Consider the following 20,635-nt stretch of genomic DNA (forward strand, 5'->3'; position numbering starts at 1 on the left):
AAGCAAAAGGAGATATTTTTGTATAAATTTGGAGGCGGAGGATCCGCTGTCGGACGAGAGGTAGGACGACATGAAGCGGTTTCCCTTTCACGAAGCGGTTACGAAGTCAAAAGAATCGTGTGGCCCGCAGAAAGGCATACGTGTAGGGCATCCATTCGAGGGAATCTACCTGTTTTGCTGTTCGATGGAGGTGCGGAGATGAGGATGAAATCTCTATTCCGGAGAAGCGGATGGAGATCACGTGCCGTTCTGACACCATATTCTTTGGAGGCGGACGCGTCGAGAGGTCATCACGAGGGAAGCAAATGACCGAGGATGAAACATTGATTTGCTCTTGAGCATGCATCACTATAAACTCATCTCCTTTTGTTGCTTAAATGTACAAACTGTGGTCAACATTTATCCTGTCATTTCTCATTGTGTTAAAGTTCCACACACACCAGTAGCAAAACTTTACATGGAACTGAACTCGGGAGCCAAGGACGTCTCGTCCACTTTATTCGACTCCATTGGCAACTAATATTATCTAACTAAATACCAGAGATACCTTGCAGTGGAATCAAGCTGAGAGAAGAGGAGTCTAAAGAGAAGAAAGAAAATGATTAAAGTTTTGCTTAGTAGTGGAAAGGAGGCGATGGAAGGCATGGAGAGTAGCGGTGGAAGAAAGATGGAGAGATGCTGGCAAAAGAGACAGAAGGTTAAGGCAGAGGAGTGCCGGTGGAGAGAGATGATGATAAGCGGGCAAGCAGTTCTTTTTTCTTCTTCTTTTCTTCTTTTTCTTTTTTTTAAATTAATTTTTTTATAAATTATATTAAAATTTTAAAAAATTTATATGGCTTGTAATATAACATCTATTTAAAAATATAAAAAATAATACATATTTTTTTACTTAAAATATAATTTTAATTTTTAATATCTGATAAATTGTTTCATAATTAACTGATGTCAGCGTGGGTTTTACAAGTTAATTTTTTTAGAAAAAATAATTCTTAATTTAAAAGAAAGAAGAAGTGGTTTGAACCTCATTTTAAAACGTAAATAATTAAACAAAGTGGATGTCTCTGCAAAATTCCTCAGCTCATCAGTGGACCCATTTTTCCAATTTGCACGGGTTTCTGTCGACGTGTTCCTGTGAGCCTCGGAACCCGGACCAGGATACAATGAGCGGCTCGACGGAGAGGGGGAGGAAGGACAAAGGGAGCTCCCTCGCGAACTCCGAAAAAGACGTCGAGGCTCTCCTCCGCGCCGCCCAGGACGACCTCCTCCTCAAGCTCCGCGTCGACTCCCACCCGATTTCCTCCCACCCCTCCTCTTCCTTCTCTGCCTCCTCCGCCGCCTCCGCCGGCTTGAACCCCGACCTGGTCCATCGCTTGGAGGCCCTCAAATCGAACCCTCCTCCCTCCCCGGCGGCGCCGCCGCCCCCACCCTCCAAACCCGCTGAGAAAGGAGCAGTAGCAGCGGCAGCAACGGAAGGCGGTGATGATGAGTGGGGGAGGATCCTCGGGGTCGATTTGGCGGCGCGGTTCGCCGCCCTCAAGGGCTCTTCCTCGGGGCACAATCCAGGGTTCCAGCGACCGGATCTGGTGCCGAATCTTGGAGATTCCAATGACGAAGCCGGCGCCGTCACCGATGGCGATGATGGAGCTTCGGAGAAGGAGGTGGAGAAGGTGATGCAATGGGCTATGGACGCAGCTCGCCTTGATCCTTTGAAAAGCGACAAGGATGGTGATGATGATGTTGACGGGGTAAATACTGATGATGATGATGAAAAGGAGGAGGAGGAGGAGGATTTGAATGAGAAGAAGAGGAAGGAGATGAACAAAGGGAAGCCCAAAAAGTGGTTTTTCTTCTGATTGGTTTGTTCTAGGTACTGAAGCTATGAAATTTGAGATGGAAGTAGCCGAGGCTTATTCTCTATATGCCTAACAAGTGTGCCCCTGTTAACCAAGAAGGTAGGTTATCGTATTTGGTATTCAATAAAAGTGGCCCTTCTTGGTTTCATGACAAGCTACTCTTTTGTTCACGGATGCTTTGATCAGGAACATGAAAGTAGAAAAAAAAAGTGGGTTGTAAAATATTTTTCAGATTTTGTAAGGGAAATGTTCGCAATTTTCTAGGTCATTCTAAAATGATTATCACTGTTGAAATGAAAATAATGACTGTTATTTTCCTAGTCAATTGATTTATTGGACCTTTTTGGTTTTAGAATGGTGGTCATTGTAACGACATATATTGCAAAAAATTCTGGAAAAATGATGGCTTTACATGATCAAGTTTCTGTCCATACAATAAATTATCTCTCAAATTTTTGATTGAATTAAATATATATTTGAATTGATATGGTTATTTGAATTTTAAAAAATATTTTAATATGATTGGCAATGAGAAAAGCTAAATAACAGATACTATAAATTATAATGTTCCTTCTGTCAATTGACAGTTTGAACTTTAACACATTATAACTTGATTCTTAGCATATACATCATATTTGGTTTAATTTAGCTAGTTCAGCTGTAAATCTGTAAATTTTTATTCTGAAATTGCCATTAGCTTTTGAAGTAGAATTTATTAAAAGACATTATTCTGATAATATATCAGCGCAAGTATAAGAAAATTATTTTCACTTGCTAAAATACATTTCCTATGCTCACGTTTCATCAATCCTATATTTGTTCAAACTCCATCATACATACACCTACTCGGAATCTTGATAGATATGCAATGTTACCTAGACAATCTTGCATGGGCGAGGAGTGTCTAAATGTCGGACATGGCAGTCTCCGAAAACCTAGGCACGAGGACACAGTGCATATATACAATACGAATATGTGTTTGTGCTGATGCTTATTCGAAAAAAGAGAAAATTAGAGTTGTAGATGCTATTTGACCAATAAATTCAATAGAATATCCATGAATTCGCAAGTTGTTTGACTTATTAACTAGATTTATTTAAAGTTAATTAAGATATGTTGAGATACTTAATTGATAGCTAACCATGATGCATTTGTATTTAAGCATAATGACATTTTGCATAAAGTGTTTATATAACTTTGATAACTTTATATCAAAGACACTTTGTTTAGAGTGTGTTTGCACTTGTATGAAAAATGAATACTTTGCTTGAAATGTACATAAAACTCTTCAGAACACTTCACTTGAAGTATCCATCATTTAAAATTAAGAATTCCCTGCATGACACTCTAAAAAAAGTGCCAAGTGTCAGACACGTTTTGCCTACATTAGCAGAACACTTCAAAAATGGAGTGTCTAGCCATGCCATGTCATGTGTTGGTTCCAAGTGTCCACAGTGTCAACACTTTCAAACAACTTAAAAATGGAGTGACTAGTTAACATAGTAAATATTGCATTCTATGTAATCAAGAAGTCTGAGTATCTTTTCTCTCTAAACATGCATAATCACTTGCTCATATGTGTTTGCTTGCATGCTTACAAGCATGTTTATGTCGAAATTGTGCTTCATATATTCCAAGGTTAGACTGGGCTTGACTCAAATTCAATTTGGGCCTTGAATCTGAAAAATTCTTGGTTCAAACCTATCCATCTTTAGCGAATCCACAAGCTCATCTGTCGTGCAACCCTCCTTGCCCCTAGACATGGTTGATTTTAAAACTTTATTTCTTATTTAATCTTTGACAATGGAGTGACTAACATTTTAGCCATGGATGTACATCAACATTGGTGCCTAAAAATGTCATTTCCTGATAAAGGCATGAGATATGGATCAATTAAATGAATTTTTTTTGATTCTCTAAAAGCTTATATAGGGCACCTATCTTGACTCACATATATGGTCAAAATACTAACTTTACCATGAAAGCTTTAATGAGAAGCTTGTAGTCAAATAATTGATGCCATGAGATAGAAAAAAAGCTATATTTTAGGATTACTTTTCGGTACATATAAGCTTAAAAATATGCACCATAAAAACTTCGCATTTACCATATTTCAACAAAAACTCTATAAATCTAAAAGATCTCCATAACGGACCAAACTTAGTTAAAGTAATAGATCAAATATTGATAGGTCATAAATAATTGTAAATGCATTCATGGTAGCAAATACGTCAAAGATATGAGCTAATGAATCCATCTTTTTTTTATTTTTTTCTTTTTATATGACCACAATTTAAGGGGATTTTATTGGCTTTCTTGGTTATGGCCTATGCTGAAGACAACATTAAGAAAAATTATGATATCAACTATATGGGAGGCATAATTAAGCAAAATTCACTTTATGTGAGAGAGAGGTGCACAAATTGGTGCATGTATATCTTCGAGTACCAGCCATAAGAAGCCACCGTGAAGCCTTCCATCTATTGCTCTGTTCTCACATCTCCTCATCTTACAATTCACAATTCTATAAGTGCTCACTTTGGTAATCCAATTTGAATTAATTCTCACTCTCCCTAGGGAAGAAAAATAAGAAAACTGCATTGTTATAAGTAGAAATATATTTATCATATTTTGTAAATAATGAGAAAAAGTCTTTGATCGGGCAGGGATCGATAGTTGTCCATGCTTCCTCGTGTGCGGTGCACGTGTCCGACAATAGTTTTGTGTGTAACCAACTTGTAATCCATGATTATGTATGACCATAATTGTATAGTTTTTAATTATAACCGTAGCCAGTTATCTCTTTCCATTTGTGACTCATCGTGATCATCACCTCCCTTTCCAGCCTGTTCGTACACAGAAAAAAGACTTTAACTTTGAAAGGGAATAATTCCTACTCATATTTCCACTTCTCCTCTCTGAAGTGTGATCTGTATGATGGCTTCTCTCCTGGGCAAGTAATCCTCCTCTGATCCCCATAACTTCAGCGAATTCTGATCATTTGAACCAAACCAGTGCTTTGTGAACTCCTTCTTCACACTATAGCCCGTCTTCCTATGATCATGTTTTGACATGGGCCTTGTTTTTCCTCAATTCTAATTGACTCTTTGTTATGCTATTTTATCTGTGTTTTTTTGTCATGATGGCAAAAGTTATGACTTCTTTGATTAATTTTATGAGAGGCAATGATTTGGCTGAGGTACTTATGTTGCAAATACTGCAATTTCTGATTAATATTCAGAGCAGGCACTTGTTTCTTGGTGCATGTAATAAAATTGTGCTATTTTTATAGCCGTTTTTAAGATAAAATAAAAGAATAGTAGTTTGGATGGCTCTTTATGTGGACAACTGCTGCACATCTATTTATTTTTTAATGATTTTCTATCTTAGTTGGAAAATGATTGTGATTTTTTTTGACTAATATATGTGAATATAATACAGGAATCCTCCTTTTTGTTTTTTTTCATTCGTCCTATATTACATTTTTCCTCTCTTGTTGATAGTTAACTTATTTTTGTGTTTCTCTATGTCAGATAATAAATTAGCATGGAGCTCTGTGACTGATTTATGAATATTCTTCCCCTGCATATTTTTTTTCTGTTTCATCTCTCTCTCTCTCTCTCTCTTTCTCTACATTTGAGAAATGCAAGTCGGAATGCTGTCTTCTGGTTTCAAGCTTGTAACCTCTTCCCAACATATATGCTTGGAGAAGGATACCATGTAGTTGACCAAAGTCCCATTGGCATTCATAATATTTAGTTTAGATGTTCTTTCCTCCTCTTTTTCCTTTTTCTTTTTAATGTTCATGGATATTTCTTGCAGTTTACAATCTTTGAGAGATGAGTTTGGAGAGCATTGGTATGCATGTTGGTTTTTCAAGATGCATGTTTATGCCCTTTGAGTCCATCTCTTCCTATTTTGGAGGTACCAGAGAAAATTGAGCACATAGTTGGACATAATATTATCATTAGAATGTTTACTGAGAAAACATCATCCAGCATCATAATAATTTATCAAGTAAGATTTGCATCCTGAACTATGTATTTATTAATTTGTTGAGTTGGTAGGGAAAGCGCATTGTAGTTTTTGACTAATGAATGAGAGTCTAATCCATACCTCTTTGTCTGTCTTTGCTTTTATTCTTTAACTTTTTTTAATGTTTGTGTAACATTTTATTTAGGTGTATATTATTGACCTCCAGTTCAAGATAATTTTGAGTATTGACATGAATGTGCATGTTTTGTTCTGTTATGATTTGACTAATCATGCGATCAGTTTGTGGCTTAAGCATTGTTTTTGATTCAAATTTTGAATTACTCTTTGTTGGTTTTGATCCTACCTGGATGTAATAGGAAATTCATGTGTCTTGGACAATGCTAACCTCGGGTTTGAGGTTGTAGATTTTTCTGTTGCTTGCTTTGTGATTTTTCATCTTTGGAATGGCTCAGTAACATTTGTTGGCACTGTGGTTGGCCAGTGGCAACTAATATATTCTCAAAACCATGCTGGTTTGAGTTATTTTTGCTATTTCCTTGTTCTATTTTCTTGTTGCTTTTGTGGGCATTACCTCTACCCTACAAAATTTTTAGCAAGTAGAGATTGTAGCAGAGAATTTTTTTATGCAGCTTGCCTCAACATAGTTGTGCCATACTCAGATCTGTATTTTACTTTTCTATTGAAATCTTTCTAGCCATTTATTCTGGCATCATGGAAACTGAAGATATTTTAGTTTATGATTGTTGGATATCGGTTTTATCTTAAGCCCTTTCCCATTCCCCTCCAACTCTTTTTTTTGCCCCCCCACCCCTTCCCCCTCTCACTCCCCCTCCCCACCCCATCTCTGTCTCTGTCTCTGTCTCTCTCTCTCTCTCTCTCTCCAAAGTGTAGATTTTTCACTATGTTCTTATGTGGTGTTACAGTTTATTTTCTTGTTTCAAATACATGTTTGGATGTCTGATTTTTGTTTGAGATAGTATTTTTTTGCTAGGGCAAATCTAACTGCATAAAGTGTAGCTCAAATAATATTTCTTTTTTAAGATTTTCTATATGCTAATATGAATTTTGCATATATTTTGTTGAAAGTTTGTAGGAAGTGAAGATCTTAAGGTTAGAGAGTTGACTTTCTCCTTCCTTGCTTGCTCTGTGGCTTCTATGATAGTATGCAAATGTCCCCTTTATGTATGAAGGTAGTTTGTTGTACAGCTTGTAAGTTGTTTGCAATCAAGAACCTCTTTAACCCAAAGTACCTGTGGATACCTCCTGTTATCGGTTATCTTGTTAATGATCTTTGATGACATGCTGATCTATGCCTCATTGATATATTCAAGATCTAAGCCCGTTACTATCTTTCTTGATTTAATTTTATTATATTTACTTCTTGATTTTTGCTATGAAATTTTAGGAATCAGTAACTATAAGGGAATAATCTGTTGAGAATTTAGTTTTATCGATGATCTTTGTATATTCTTTTTCCTGTTCTCTTTGTGTTCCTTTTGAAGCTTTTGGTTTTTACTTGGTGGTTTTTTGTGGGTTTATGTGCTTTCAGTTTGTTTTACGAATGTCATATCATATGCTTGATAGCTGTGATCCTTAAGCCATAGGCATTTCCTTTTTTCATTTCATTTTGTTTCACATGGATTCTATTGCAAGTACATATGAGTAAACAGTGTCTGCAATAAAATGATTGATTTGTTCAGAAATTTGTGATGCAGATGGCAAGTTACAATAAAAAAATGCAACCCGTACAATTTGAACTGAAAAATGCTTATGGCAAGGAAAGGTTGATACCAAAAGATCAGATCAGTTGTTTACAATTATCACGCATGTTTCAAGAATTTTTGGGTGAACCAATTGATTGTAACTCATTCGAGATGATAGACATGTTATAGAGATCATCGCTTTTCTATTGCTATGTACGTTCCTTTAAAAACTGATGGAGATGTGTTGAGAATGTTTAGAGACTTAGGTGATGGTCATAAAATTCATATATACTCTCTGTCTAACATATTGGGTGGCACCCCTTGTGTCTCTGACGCTTGCTCTTCTACTTCTCCAATACCTTGTGTCTCTGATGCTTGTTCTTCTACTTCACCACCTCGGGTCTCTGATGCCTGTACTTCAATCCGTCGACCCATGCCCAGGTGATCCAATCGATTGGCTAAATATAATGCTTCTACTTCTCGGAGGCATTAGCTAAGCCTCAAAGGTTTGGCATCATATGCTTTCTTGGTTTACTATTGTTGCATTTATGTAGATTGCTTTTTGTCAACTGATGCATGGGTCTGACAGCAATAGTTGTATTATTAAAAAGACATCAATTAGATCTCAACTTAAAATGGGTTATCTAATATTATGACATTTTTATTTATGTACAGTTTGGCCATATCATGCCAGTTGCCAAGATGCGTCAGTTTGGTTCTCACAAGATGGACAGATGAATGTTTGTGGATTAGGAAGATAGCTTTTGTCTGAGTTACATACTTGAAGTTGACTGGTTGGACTTTATGTGAAGAGAATGTAGCTGTTTATTGCAACTTCTGTGTTTAAAGTAGTTTGCACAGTTTGGGAAGGATCTTTTACTTTTTAGATGCTATTCATATCAATTTGGTTAATAATCTAGTTATCCGAGAGGGACAATTAAATTAAAGTGTTGTATCTAAAATATCCTGTGTTTTCTCTCTCCAGGGTCATGTATCTATATAATTGTGCGAGCATATAGTTTCTACTTATGGTCCTAATAATATGGTTGCTGCTTTATTCCTAACTGCAGTGTTCTGATTATGCTCATCCATCTTTCTTTTTCTATTCAATGTGCTATTTCTAAGTTTATAATTTCTATGCATGTTGTAATTCCTCATTTCTAAGAGACTTATTATTAGGAATGGAATTTTCAGTTGTACTTTGTTAGGTATTCATTTGTTTTCTTCCTTTCGTAATTTGTGAGGATTTAAGCTTCAGAAGCTAAGTTCATCTCATGCAAGGTTTAGTTATAATTCTCTATAAAAAGAGTATATGTGCATTGTTGCACATACTAGTGTCCTTCATTGTTGAGCTATTTATCTCCTAAATATGACAAAATTTTAAGCAGTAAAGTATTGACCGATCGACAACTCTGTCAGGATTCTTTCCAAAATTACTTGACTTTAGTTATAGGGCTCATTTGGTTCGTGGGGGAAAAAAAAGAGGAAAAGTATGATCAACAGGAAAGTAATGAGATGTCTCTTCTTTGGTTGGAGTTTTTAAAGGAGAGAGATGGGAAAGTCGTATTTCCATGGGAATATGATTTCCACATTTCATGGAGAAGTCTTTTTCATGAAAAATATGGAAAAATTACTTTCTTATGAGGCAAGAAATACTCCATCTTTATTTTTTCTTAAAAAGGCCCTTCAGGATTAAAGAGGCATTAAAGATCAAATTTTTATTAAAGATATAATAGGAATTACATATAACTTTTTCAGGAAAGTGGATGGTCAACCAAACATAAGCACTCTGAAAATCTGTCACTTTTTCAGGTTTAACCAAACATGCCAAAAGTTCTAGACTTCTCTTTCTAGGAATCTTCTTTTCAGGAATTATATTCTTAGAAGCAAAAATGCTTCTCGCAAACCAAACGAGCCGCTAATAGCTGCAGATTAGGTCACCTGGTGGCTTGTGCCGGCTGAAGCAATCGCCAAAGCTGGAATCACAGGTCTGGCCTGGTGATCATTCTCCACTCTATCCTTTCTCTTTTCCTATCGAGTTTGACACGACAGACATTTTGTATATGGTCAAATGGACCTTGTTGGCTTCCCCATAAGCATTTCATACTATATGAGGTACAAATATTTTCTTCTTTTTTTTTTTCCTTTTTGCTGATGTTCAGAGGGAGAAACTCTACCATATATGTAGCAAGCATTTTATGTTATATTGTAAACAAAAAGATTTACTTATTGCTAATATTTATAGATACACTTATTTTATTGAGATTGGATATCCATTTCTAGATTTGTCACTCTAACACAGGTATCGGCACTTTAATGAACATACCTTCCCCGAAGTGTCGTTTCATCAAATGTTACAAAGACAATTTATTGATTTAAGGTATAATGTTATGGTTGTGCTATGGGATGTCAATGGGGTCGATAACCTCCTAACATATTTTAAAACCGATCTGAAATATAGAATTTAGGTCCAAATGTTAAGAGTTCCAAAATGTTATTAGCTTGGCTTTGAAGTTAGATGGATCACATTCAGAGAGCGTGTATACGTAGTGTAAAGACAAGTCTTCGCATCCATTACAAAATTTTATTATCCAAACTTTGCAAACTAAACAAATATAAATTTTTGGTGTAATCTAGATAATTTAAAAGGTTTATATAAAAAAAAATATGTATTTTGGAGGTTTATGTATGAATCAAGTCGTAGTAAAATCAAAGAATTGTATCATTTGTATCATTTTTCGAAAATTTATATATCTTGGACAATTTGATGCCTAAATTTAAAAAACAATTATAATATATCATTTATTTTATATGTATACTTTAATTATATATTACATCCAACTGTTTAGATTTTTGATTTCTGACTCATAAACCAGGAGCCCTATCCAGTGTAACCCACCAGCATAGCAGTCTTTACTGGGCCTCCCTTCCACCGAAAAATATTCAATATAGATCGCAAATTTTCGCATGCCCTTTCCAATTCGTGGATTGTCCTATATGTAAGTACGTCATCTCAATGCTATCTCAGTACCGACGAATTAGATGGTAACTCTACCAAACAAACCATACAATCAATTCTTTCCTGTGGCTAATGACCTTGATTGGACCAGTCCCTGTTGTCTCTAGGACATGGACCTCAATGTGAGAGCCACCCCTTGCCTTGTCTTTTGTTTGTTGGCAACTTGGAAGGAATGGAAGGCCAACACCTGTCATCCACCACTTGACTGCTATTTATTCTGATGTATATAAAATATCTGGCAGGTATGACACTCCAAAAGCATAGGCACACCCTTGACCAATTTCTTTGAACGAAGCTTTTCATTTTAAACGGGTCTTATGATCTAACATCAGCAATAATGGCATTGATTGGCCCTCCATTTACTCAAACTCCCAAAGACATGGACTCAAATGTATTCCTTGTTCACATTGTGTTATTTTATGCTTTTATTTGCTGATTGTTCTTTTCTACTAATCTTTTACCAGAACAAGTAAACTGGTCATTAGCTTTAGCATTAATTATAGAGAGATTAAGGTGATCAAACTAAAAAATAATAAGTTTGAAAGGATAACTATGCACCTGAAGTGGATACCCGAGAAATGTGTTGGAAAGTAAAACTGGGGAGAGTTACAGATTCAGTACTGCCAAGGGTAAGGCTGCTCCTCAAGTTTGGGGGAGCTTATGATTTGTTACATGAGGGGCCTTTACAGCTAGCTATGACTTTCTTGTTGGCGTGGGAGACTTTGTTTCATGGAAAGATCCTCACTGGAAAAATCCTAGAAAATTTCTCAGACAAATATTTCCTCTTTCTGGAGGAATTAGCTCGGTGTATCGGCCTGAGCATAAAAACCCTAATTCAGGCCAGTTGCGCCGAATTAATTTGGACTGCAAGTGAATTCGATCGTTCTGAAAACACATAGAATCTAAAGCTTTAGAGTCTAGAACCATGCTTTTATTCAAATTCCAGACCCGGATCAAAGTCCTAAACAAGGTGCTGTCTTGGTCTCCAAAATTGATCTAACCATGTCAAAACTTGAAGTATACTAACTTGGTTTCAGAAGGTCTGAGCCAAGAGAAAAAGTCCTAGAAGATGCATACTTTGGTGGATGCACCATGGACTACTCTACAGTTATATATCCTCACCTATAATCTAAATGAAGCAAGTTTAGATTACATGCAAGCAATTAGCATGCGCTTGGACCATAAACCTAAAAAGATCTAAAACTGTGCTGTGTCCACCAAGTAGCTTCAAAACTTGTGAGGCCTTCAGTCAAATGCCATATATCTAACAAGATGGGGTGGTATGGGATATCCTTGTCCTTGGCTTTCTTGATCTAGTTGCTTGTAGTGATGGAGTCTCCTTACAGTTGAATAGCATTTACATGTGGGAATAGAGTAGCCCACCTGAGACCCTCCCAAGCTCCTCGTAGTTCAGCTTTGGGGACCAAACGCTCAGTGCAAGAGAGTCCCCCCATTTAAATCCAAAAATTTAGAAGTTTAGAAGAAGGTTTTTCTTTTGCAAATATATCTATGTACATATGTCTTATTGCATTTAAATCCTTTGAAACACTATCTGTATATATACCCGTCAGATCATCCTTTTTTGCAAGGATAACCTTCAATTAGATTTTGACTAACGATATTAAAGAACAACCATTTTAAGGCTTAAAAGACACTATTAGCCGTTTGCACTAATATCCTAAAATTTAATATTTAACTTATATTGTCAAGAGCTATATTTTTGCAAAAATTTTGCAAGGATGTAATGAAAAGGGCAATAAAATCATTTTATACTTAAGATACTTATTTTTATGTATCGTTAGTCAAAAAGCTAATAAAAGGGATATCTTTGCAATAATAGAAAGATTTGACAAAAATTCTTTTAGAAATGGCACAAAAAGGGATTGACAGATACTAAAATCACTTTTCTTGCAACAATCAGGTTCTTGGTCCATCACTGAACAACTGCCCAAATTTCCATTCTGATTAGGTCTCAGGTTTGGTATTTTAGTTTTAATTATAGTACTTTGTGAAGAACATTGTATATTAGAAGCTATTAATGTCCAACAAGATCACCAAGATTATAATGGATTAGAGGCGTGCACATCTTCTCAAAAATTGCATCCATTCTGATTTTGATAGTATGAATTTTCTTAATTGTATTGTTTATATTGCACCATGAGGTTTGTACGGATTGCATACACTTCAATATTTTCTATTGGTATTTCTTGATTTCGAGGATGGATTATCCAGTCAACTCTATCTAGAATCATCGGATACATTGAACTACTTGAAGCCTAGTTGAATACTATAGTATCTTACAGTTATCTATCAAGATCACTGAGATCTTAAAATGGATCTTGAATAATCTCTCCAAGATACGACTAAGCTGAAAGTGACCTTATCCGCGTTCCAATTTTGATGCAGCAAACAAAGAGAGAGGATCCCTATAGAACATGCAAAAGTTCAGAGCCTCAAAATTTCCTTTATCTTTGTATCAAAAAAAAAAAAAAAAAAATCCTTTATCTGGTTGGTTTGTTGCTTGTGGGACCTATGTCCTTTTCAAGACCGTTTGGTGGTTCCTAAAGTTTGCCGGCCAGCGGCGGCAGCAACTGATCTTGGGCGTCCAATGACTAAGCCGTCGAGGATGGACGGTCGGATTTAGAGATGGCACGTGGTGGGTACGTGCGTGCGCATCCTTTGACCGCGCATCCTCCCCTCACTCCCGCAAAATATTAAGTAGTGCTTCGGGCTAAGTCGTGTCTCTTTTTCTTTTTTTTTCTTTTTTTTTTTTCTTTCTTCTTTTTCGCATGCTAGAGCCGGCGAGTCATACCTAAAAAATAAATAAATAAATAAATAAATTTCGGAATGCTCTCAGTAAATCCTTTTTTCCAACTCATAGGCTTTTCAACACGTATGAAGCTATCCAGCTCTATTAATCTTCCCGTAAACATACTTGAAAAACAATATCGTCTCTTACCATTGCTTGAACATATCAAAATATTAGTAAGTAAACTTCTAAATTCAGCTAATTATCGTGGCTGACACGCCCTCGGGACACTCCGGTAAGTGCCAAAGTCATATTGTGTGAACCAGTCCACTCATACCATATGGTACGGAGCATATACTGGCCTATTTTAATCATACACGAAACGGTCCGTTGTTTGTTAGTGCCACCGGTCACGTAAGTAAGGCTGCTGACGATGGACTTTTTGGAAGCATGAGGAGTTGTTCTGCTGTATATTCAACAACACGAAACAGCTTCTCTTTATGCTCTGTTTTTAAGGCATTGGACTCGCCTGGTTTGAATAGCTGCAGCTCGTCAGCACTCGATGGTATGATTCAATATCCAAGCTCTACCGAACGTCAGAGCAATGGATTCAATGGAAGTCATGATATTTTACGGATGAACGCATAAAAGTTATATGAGGATGATGTATCGTTTGTTTGCCACGTCAGGGTCCGACGGTAGCGTGATGGTCGAGACGATGGATGGGGAAAGCGACTAGTGCGCATGGAAATTTGTATGCGAGCTTGGAGACTGCGGGTCGGGCAGGAACCGCGTTCATCTGACGCGGTCGCGGGCTGGCTCAATTGGCTCGCCTTTTTTGGAGGGACAGCTAGGTCTTTGGCTCCTAAATTTCACATAAAAAATTTACGGTTTCCGATCCGATCTGGTCAGGTTCATGCCCACGATTGACCTAACATAGAGAAAAAATCTTGGTCAAATCTCAACCTATCTTCTAAATTTTGTCAGCATATACTCGTTGACAATCAAACAAGCTTTACTTTGCAGCGAATATAAACTGACACAACTCAAAATATTGATTGAATGTATCAATATATATAGGTCAAAATTATTTAAATTTATCTCTTATTTATGCAAACTCAATCTATAAAGATTCATTTGGTTTGCTTGGAGGAGTCAACATTTTGAGTTATTCAATCAATAAATATCGCACTATCAAGTTCTATTCCATTCTCGTACAAATTCTTACCTTACATGATAATTCAAGATTTTGCATGAGTGTTATTATCGAGACCCACCAAATCAAAAAACGGAATTAGGCAGTTGCCTGTTGTTGTTAAAACTATTAATACGAGGCTACTCCTATAAATGGATGCCAGAGTAAGAAGAGTTGCCAATCAAGAAATGAGATTAATTCCCGGACCGGTTCAACCAAGATGGTCTCAACCCCGGTTCATGGACCTTGATCCGGTCCAAGCAGAAATATAACCCTCAAAAATTTTATAAAAAAAAAGAAGAAGAAAACAGCAGAGTGGTAGCCAAGTCAGATTGCAATACAAGGAAACGGTCCAATCTACTGCAAGCTCTGAACTCTTCATCCCACTATATAATGAGCCGGCCGTCCGAATCTTCTTCCACGCCCTTCCTGTCAATCTCCACACCATCATGGCCTGAAAACCATACTCCAATTTCTCCTCCTCTTCGCGAACTCATCTTGCTTTCCCTCTCGAAAACCTTCCAAAGGCTAAACCAATAGCTACTATGAAGGAGTACCAAGGCGGCTCCTCCCTCTCCATGTCCGCCCGCTACCGCTCCCTCCTCAGCCTCCGCGGCAACCAAGTCGCCTCCATGGAGCAAGGCCAAGAACAGCAACTCCACGAGCTCGACCTTTTCCTCTCCCACGTCGCCGACCGCCTCCTCTCCCTCCTACCCCCGGACTCTCCCAAAGACTGTCCCCAGAAGCCTGAGCCTTTCCTCTCTCTCGCCTTTCTCTCGAACCTTCTTGACGCCCTCCTCGCCGTCGACGCCGAGTTCCGGCCTCTCATCCTCCTACTCGCCCGCGGCGGTCCACCCGCCGCCGCCGCCACCTCTCGCCCCGTCGCCGACCTTCTGGACCGCGCCGTCAAGTCCCTCGACCTTTGCAACGCCGTCTGCCTCTCCCTCCACTCCGTCCGCCACTGGCTCCGCCACGCCCGCATCGCCTCCTCCGCCCTCCTCCTCCCCCGACCCGCCCTCCTCCGCGCCCACCGGGCCCTCTCCAAGCTCCTACCCTCCGATTCCGGCCTCCTCCGGACCGAGCGCGCGGGATCCTGCCGGCGGGAGGCGAGCTCGAGATCTTTGTCTTGGAGCGTGTCGAGGAACTGGTCGGCGCACCTCGCCGCCCCGCGCGGCGGCGAGGGGGGAGGAGCGGGGCTGGCGGCGGCGGTATACACGATGAGCGCCGTGCTGGTCTTCGCGATGTGGGCGCTTGGGGCGGCGGTGCCGTGCCAGGAGAGGGGCGGGCTGCCCGTGACCCCGCCGCGGCACCTGCCGTGGGCCGCGGCGATGGTGGGGCTGCAGGAAAGGATCGCGGAGGAGTGGCGGCGGAGGGATCGGAAGGCGACGGCGGGGCTGCTGGCGGAGATGCAGGAGGTTGAGAGGTGCGGAAGGGGGCTGATGGAGGTCGTGGAGGAGGCCGCCGGCGGAGGCGGAGGAGGGGGGGCGTTGCTGGAGAGGGAGAGGGCGGAGGCCGTGGCGGAGATGGCGGCGGAGCTGGCGGAGGCGTGTCGGAGGCTGGAGGAGGGGTTGGGGCCGCTCGAGAGGCAGGTGAGGGAGGTGTTCCACCGGGTGGTGGGGAGCCGCGCGGAGGTGCTCCGGTGCTTGGAACAGGGCGCGCGCCCTGCTACTTTGCCCAATCTTATCTTGTAGACACACTAAAACCTAAAGCATTAGGTTTACTTTGGCTTTTTTTTATAGGAGTTTCTAGTTATAAAATTCTTTTGTTTTGTTTACATATGAATGATGTAACAATAACTAGATAATTTTTTTTTTTCAATCTTTTGGTTGGAGTTTGGTGAGTCAGCAAGGAGTGGAGCCTAAGATCCAGAGCAATCTGGGAACTCCATTTTTGTTTTAAGAGTCAATTTAGTTATTGACTACATGGATTTGTAACATGTGTTTGTGATTGTCATTTTATCTGCTTTTTGTAAATGTACTTGAAGTTGATTTAATTTGTGGATACAATGCTTTTGCTTATAGTCAATTTATTCAAAGTGCTTCTAAAGAAAGGAGTTATTATACTGAAGTGTCTCTTGGTTTTTCATCAGATCAAATTGAAACTGATGCCATGAAATGGGAGATATTAACAGGGATTGAAAGAAATTTGGATTTTTTGGCTTGTAACATTTTACCTCTGAGAAGTATCCCTTTTCTTCCGATTCCCTGAGGGAGATCCTAGGGTTGTTGCATACTTACATGAGCTTAAAATTTAATCATGACGTAGCTACTGCAATCAGCTAATTACTTGACCGATGTCCTGGATAGATCTATTTTCTGCACTACTTTATTGATCTAGATTCCGGTCCTCACTGCATACAGAATTAATGCGAATTCAATCTCTAATTGTAAAAATTGCCTATAGTCTACTTAATCATGTACTACCGCAAAGTCCATATCAATTTGGATAGAATTTGTCTATTAAGAGTCAACAAAGTGTTTCAAATATTGACCCTGCAAGTGGTGGAATACTTTATAGTGGAAAAAATAAACCTAACTTTAACTTCTAAAGCAAAAGGTAATTCATCATTAAAAATTTTACACAAACAATTGATTTTTGGGCACAAACAATAGATTTTTGGGGGGCATTGAAAGCTCTCATGGTTGAGAAATTACTGTCTATACCAGATGCACCAGCATGACCGTGCACAATGCCAATCATGATCGATAGTTCCTATTGGTGGTGCACCGAGATGCACGCTTGATGAATGGAGCTAATAGAAATTAGCATTTATTATTGGCTGTATGCGCACCTGCGTGGTGCATGCAGTATAGGCAATAATTTCTCCCCATGGTCTCATATGCATTTTTGTAAGGACATTGCCTCTTTCTATAGGATTTGGTAACGATGTACTTACTTTCAACAAGGATCTAGCCTTATCTTGTTCTAAGTGGTTATTGCTAGAAATAATAACCTATGACCTAATGCTGAACACCACTATATTCAAGTTTCATGGCTTCAACGAAACCAATAATATTAAAGTTGTCCAACAAAATCTATCTTTGCCTGAAGGGCCCCTCCTTCTTCTTCTTCTTCTTCTTCTTCTTCTTCTTCTTCTTCTTCTTCTTTTTACTCTAGCGGGTTAGTCATACAATGCGTGTACGAACACGCCCAATAAAATTAGAAAAAACAAGCTCACGGAGTAGTCGAGGCAACTCTCCCTCCCCTGACCACATGGTACTCCCTGAATAGTTTGCCACATAAGCGGCCACTCATTCGGCAGCCCCATTGGCCTCTCTAAATACATGCTTGGCCTAAAAGGCTTCTACATCCCTCATCATCATCATCCAGATGTCTCATAGCAAGGGTGGTCCAAGGTCGCATCTCTCGGACCCTCCTAGCTCGCATCTCTCGGATCCTCCTAAATCCATCTAATCACCATGGCCGAGTCGCTCTCCAAGATAACTGAAGTGGTTTGTAGTACTTGTCTCGCATGTCGAAGGCTCGCCTAGTCAGTCCTCAACTCTGCTCCAGAGACCGAAATGTTAAATATTGGTAGCCACTCGCTGCCACCATCTTGAAGTGCGGATCTCAAATGACAAATTCCACACCTTCTCTCATGCCTTCATCCACAATAGACCCATCGAAGTTGCCTGAAGAGCTTTTACTACTCGATCACTATTCCATGACAATTGCTTCAATCGAAAGTTCATCTTGTCATTTTAAGAACTGCATTGTCTTAGGTCAATAATTGTCCATTTGTTTCTATGTACTACAAAGAGACAAAAGAGAGAGAGAGTGCTTCAGCTACTTAAAGTAAGAACCATGTTTCACCTTAATAAATTTGCTATGGAGGTTATTAGTAATGACAAAACCATGCTTCTCCTTGCTTCATGAAAGGAGCTTTGCTCATCCTGCTCACATTTTCTATTTATTCAGCCCCCCAGCATACATGTTATAGGCAATGTGCCCCAATTAACATGATGCGGGATGTGGGTGAGCTCCCATTAGAAGTTGAGACTCGAGGGTTTTCACTTGACCTGATTGTTATATAATAAGTGGACTTGGTGAAATTCATGACAAAAAGATCATGTTGGTGTACGTTCTAGCGTTCATAGAAAAATACATGAATAATTCTCCAGCCTCAGTTCTTGACGTATTCCTTTTAGTAATGATGGAAGTGGAACACTTTCTGCTACTTCATAGCGTACATGAGCTTAACAAACACAAGGAGTTCCACCAAATATTTACCATGCTCTACAAAAAGAGAATGGAAAAGTGAAAGGCCCTTGAAAACTTCTTCCCAAAACCTTAGGAAGCCAACTTATTGTATTAGAAGCCTAATCATCAAGGTATGTGACCAAGTGCCTTCAACCATTGTAAACCTACCAAAAGCTTATAGCAAATGAGGAAGTTTTAGCAAATTATTAAAATATCTCTCAACATGTCTTACTCTTTTCCATATGCCGATGGAATTCCATGACTTGAACTAATTTAGTTTTGTAATACAAAGAGAAATGATAACCATGTGCTAGAAGTCATCAAGATATTACATAGATGTGGAAAATTATACCATCATTCTTAAAGGGTATTGCTATATATATATTTGTGTGACATACATTTATGATCCCACACTCTGGGCCATGTCGATCGGATTCTTCTTTTTCCTTTGTTTTTTGCCATGGTTTTTATATTTGTTAATTAATAAGCAAAAAATTACAAAATCTTTCCTTTGTTGTACTTCAAAACGATGTTCTCTTCTAAATAGAGGTGTGCTGTTCATAGAGTTTGGCCATCATCAGGATCATTTTGGACTAGCTTAGAGCATGTTTCTGTTATGTACTTCTAAAATCCAATGCATATAAAAGTGTATTTTTTATTAGGACCAATGCATATTAGTGACATGCGGATTTTCTAAGCAACAAGAAGATTTAAATCTTTAGAAAGAAGAGAAACGATAATCTGGGATTCTTTTTCGCTAAGAGAGTCTTCCATTAACGCTACTCTTACCAATATCTAGTTCTTTTTTAAAAAGTAATCATTTTTTTCTCTTTCTCAACCAAGTCTCTTATCCACGAATGCAAACATTTTTTTCTTCGAGACAGCTCCTTTCTTTTCTTGATATGAGACCCACAAACTGGAAATGTTTCCAAGAGACCTGTCTCGAAGTCTTGTCCATTATACGGAGAAAAGAATATCTATATAGAAGTATGGAGATGATATGAGCACAGCTGGAGCTTGCAGGGTTTCATGCTGGAGTTCAGGGTCGAGCACAGAAGTTAATGATGGGCGATCCATGGCCACGACTTTCTGGCAACGGGACAGTGAAGGAGCCTATATCGCGTTGACTTGCCATTCCAGCCACAAACGGCAGATCCTGCTTGAATTTGTGGCTGAACCTTGTCCTCCCAAATCCAGTGCAAGGTGGGCCAGAGACCATATTTAGGCATGGTACTTATACCAAGTCAAAAAATTCAAATAATATATTTTAGCTTTTTTTAAATAAAATTCTAAATTGATATAAATATTATCCATACAAATTCAGTTCATAATCTATATAGACTAGCAGATACTATAGTACAGAGCCCTGTGAACTGACCAAGAGCTTATTATGGTGTTCATGATTAGATTTGAATAGCTTTGGATCCTTAATCTGACGAGAATGCCAGAGTTTAAATAGCAGGAGTACATGATGACTTGTGTAGGCATATGTTAAGTCCACATCGGCTATGCTTGGATGTTAAGATAGAACCAAGAAATTCAAATAGCATTTTTTAGCTAGCTTTTTTGAATAAATTTATGCAAGTTGTTAAAGTTATCTATGTTAAAATAGTAATAAAAATATTAAAATTCTATCCCAGCCTAATAAGTTTTCCAACACCCAATTCTCGACACGTGCTTTGCACGTGCCACGGGAATGGTTGGATCTAACCTTTTACACGGGAGAACTAGGATTTCCGAAATTTTCTATGAGAATGGATGGATCTAACCTTTTACAAAGGAGAACGAGGATAAATATTACATTGTATGATTCCAATGAGATCCTAGATTTTCAATAGATAGAAGTACAACTCGTATAAGTCCTTTCATAAAAAGATTTCTTTTTGAGAGTCTTTCCATAAAATACTTACGTTTTAATGA

General features: G+C 38.6%; 2 protein-coding genes across 3 annotated transcripts; both read left to right on the plus strand.

The window, feature by feature from the left end:
* Nucleotides 1-1,077: 1,077 nt before the first annotated feature.
* On the plus strand, nt 1,078-8,633 carry LOC103712431 (nucleolin). Of its 2 annotated transcripts, XM_026806689.2 has the most exons (3): nt 1,078-1,952; nt 7,565-8,058; nt 8,228-8,633. In XM_026806689.2, the coding sequence occupies exon 1, from the start codon at nt 1,161-1,163 to the stop codon at nt 1,851-1,853; it is 693 nt and encodes a 230-aa protein (XP_026662490.2). In that variant the 5' UTR covers nt 1,078-1,160; the 3' UTR covers nt 1,854-1,952; nt 7,565-8,058; nt 8,228-8,633. The 2 variants fall into 2 exon arrangements, with proteins under 2 accessions (XP_026662490.2, XP_008797173.2); XM_008798951.3 differs by lacking the exon at nt 7,565-8,058 and having other exon boundaries at nt 1,081-1,952.
* Nucleotides 8,634-14,548: 5,915 nt separating this feature from the next.
* Nucleotides 14,549-16,561, plus strand: LOC103712432. Its single transcript, XM_039114801.1, has one exon. The coding sequence runs from the start codon at nt 15,061-15,063 to the stop codon at nt 16,204-16,206; it is 1,146 nt and encodes a 381-aa protein (XP_038970729.1). The 5' UTR covers nt 14,549-15,060; the 3' UTR covers nt 16,207-16,561.
* The last annotated feature ends 4,074 nt before the right edge of the window (nt 16,562-20,635 follow it).

The sequence above is a fragment of the Phoenix dactylifera genome, chromosome 17 (assembly GCF_009389715.1).
Source record: "Phoenix dactylifera cultivar Barhee BC4 chromosome 17, palm_55x_up_171113_PBpolish2nd_filt_p, whole genome shotgun sequence".
NCBI classification, from domain to species: Eukaryota; Viridiplantae; Streptophyta; class Magnoliopsida; order Arecales; family Arecaceae; genus Phoenix; species Phoenix dactylifera.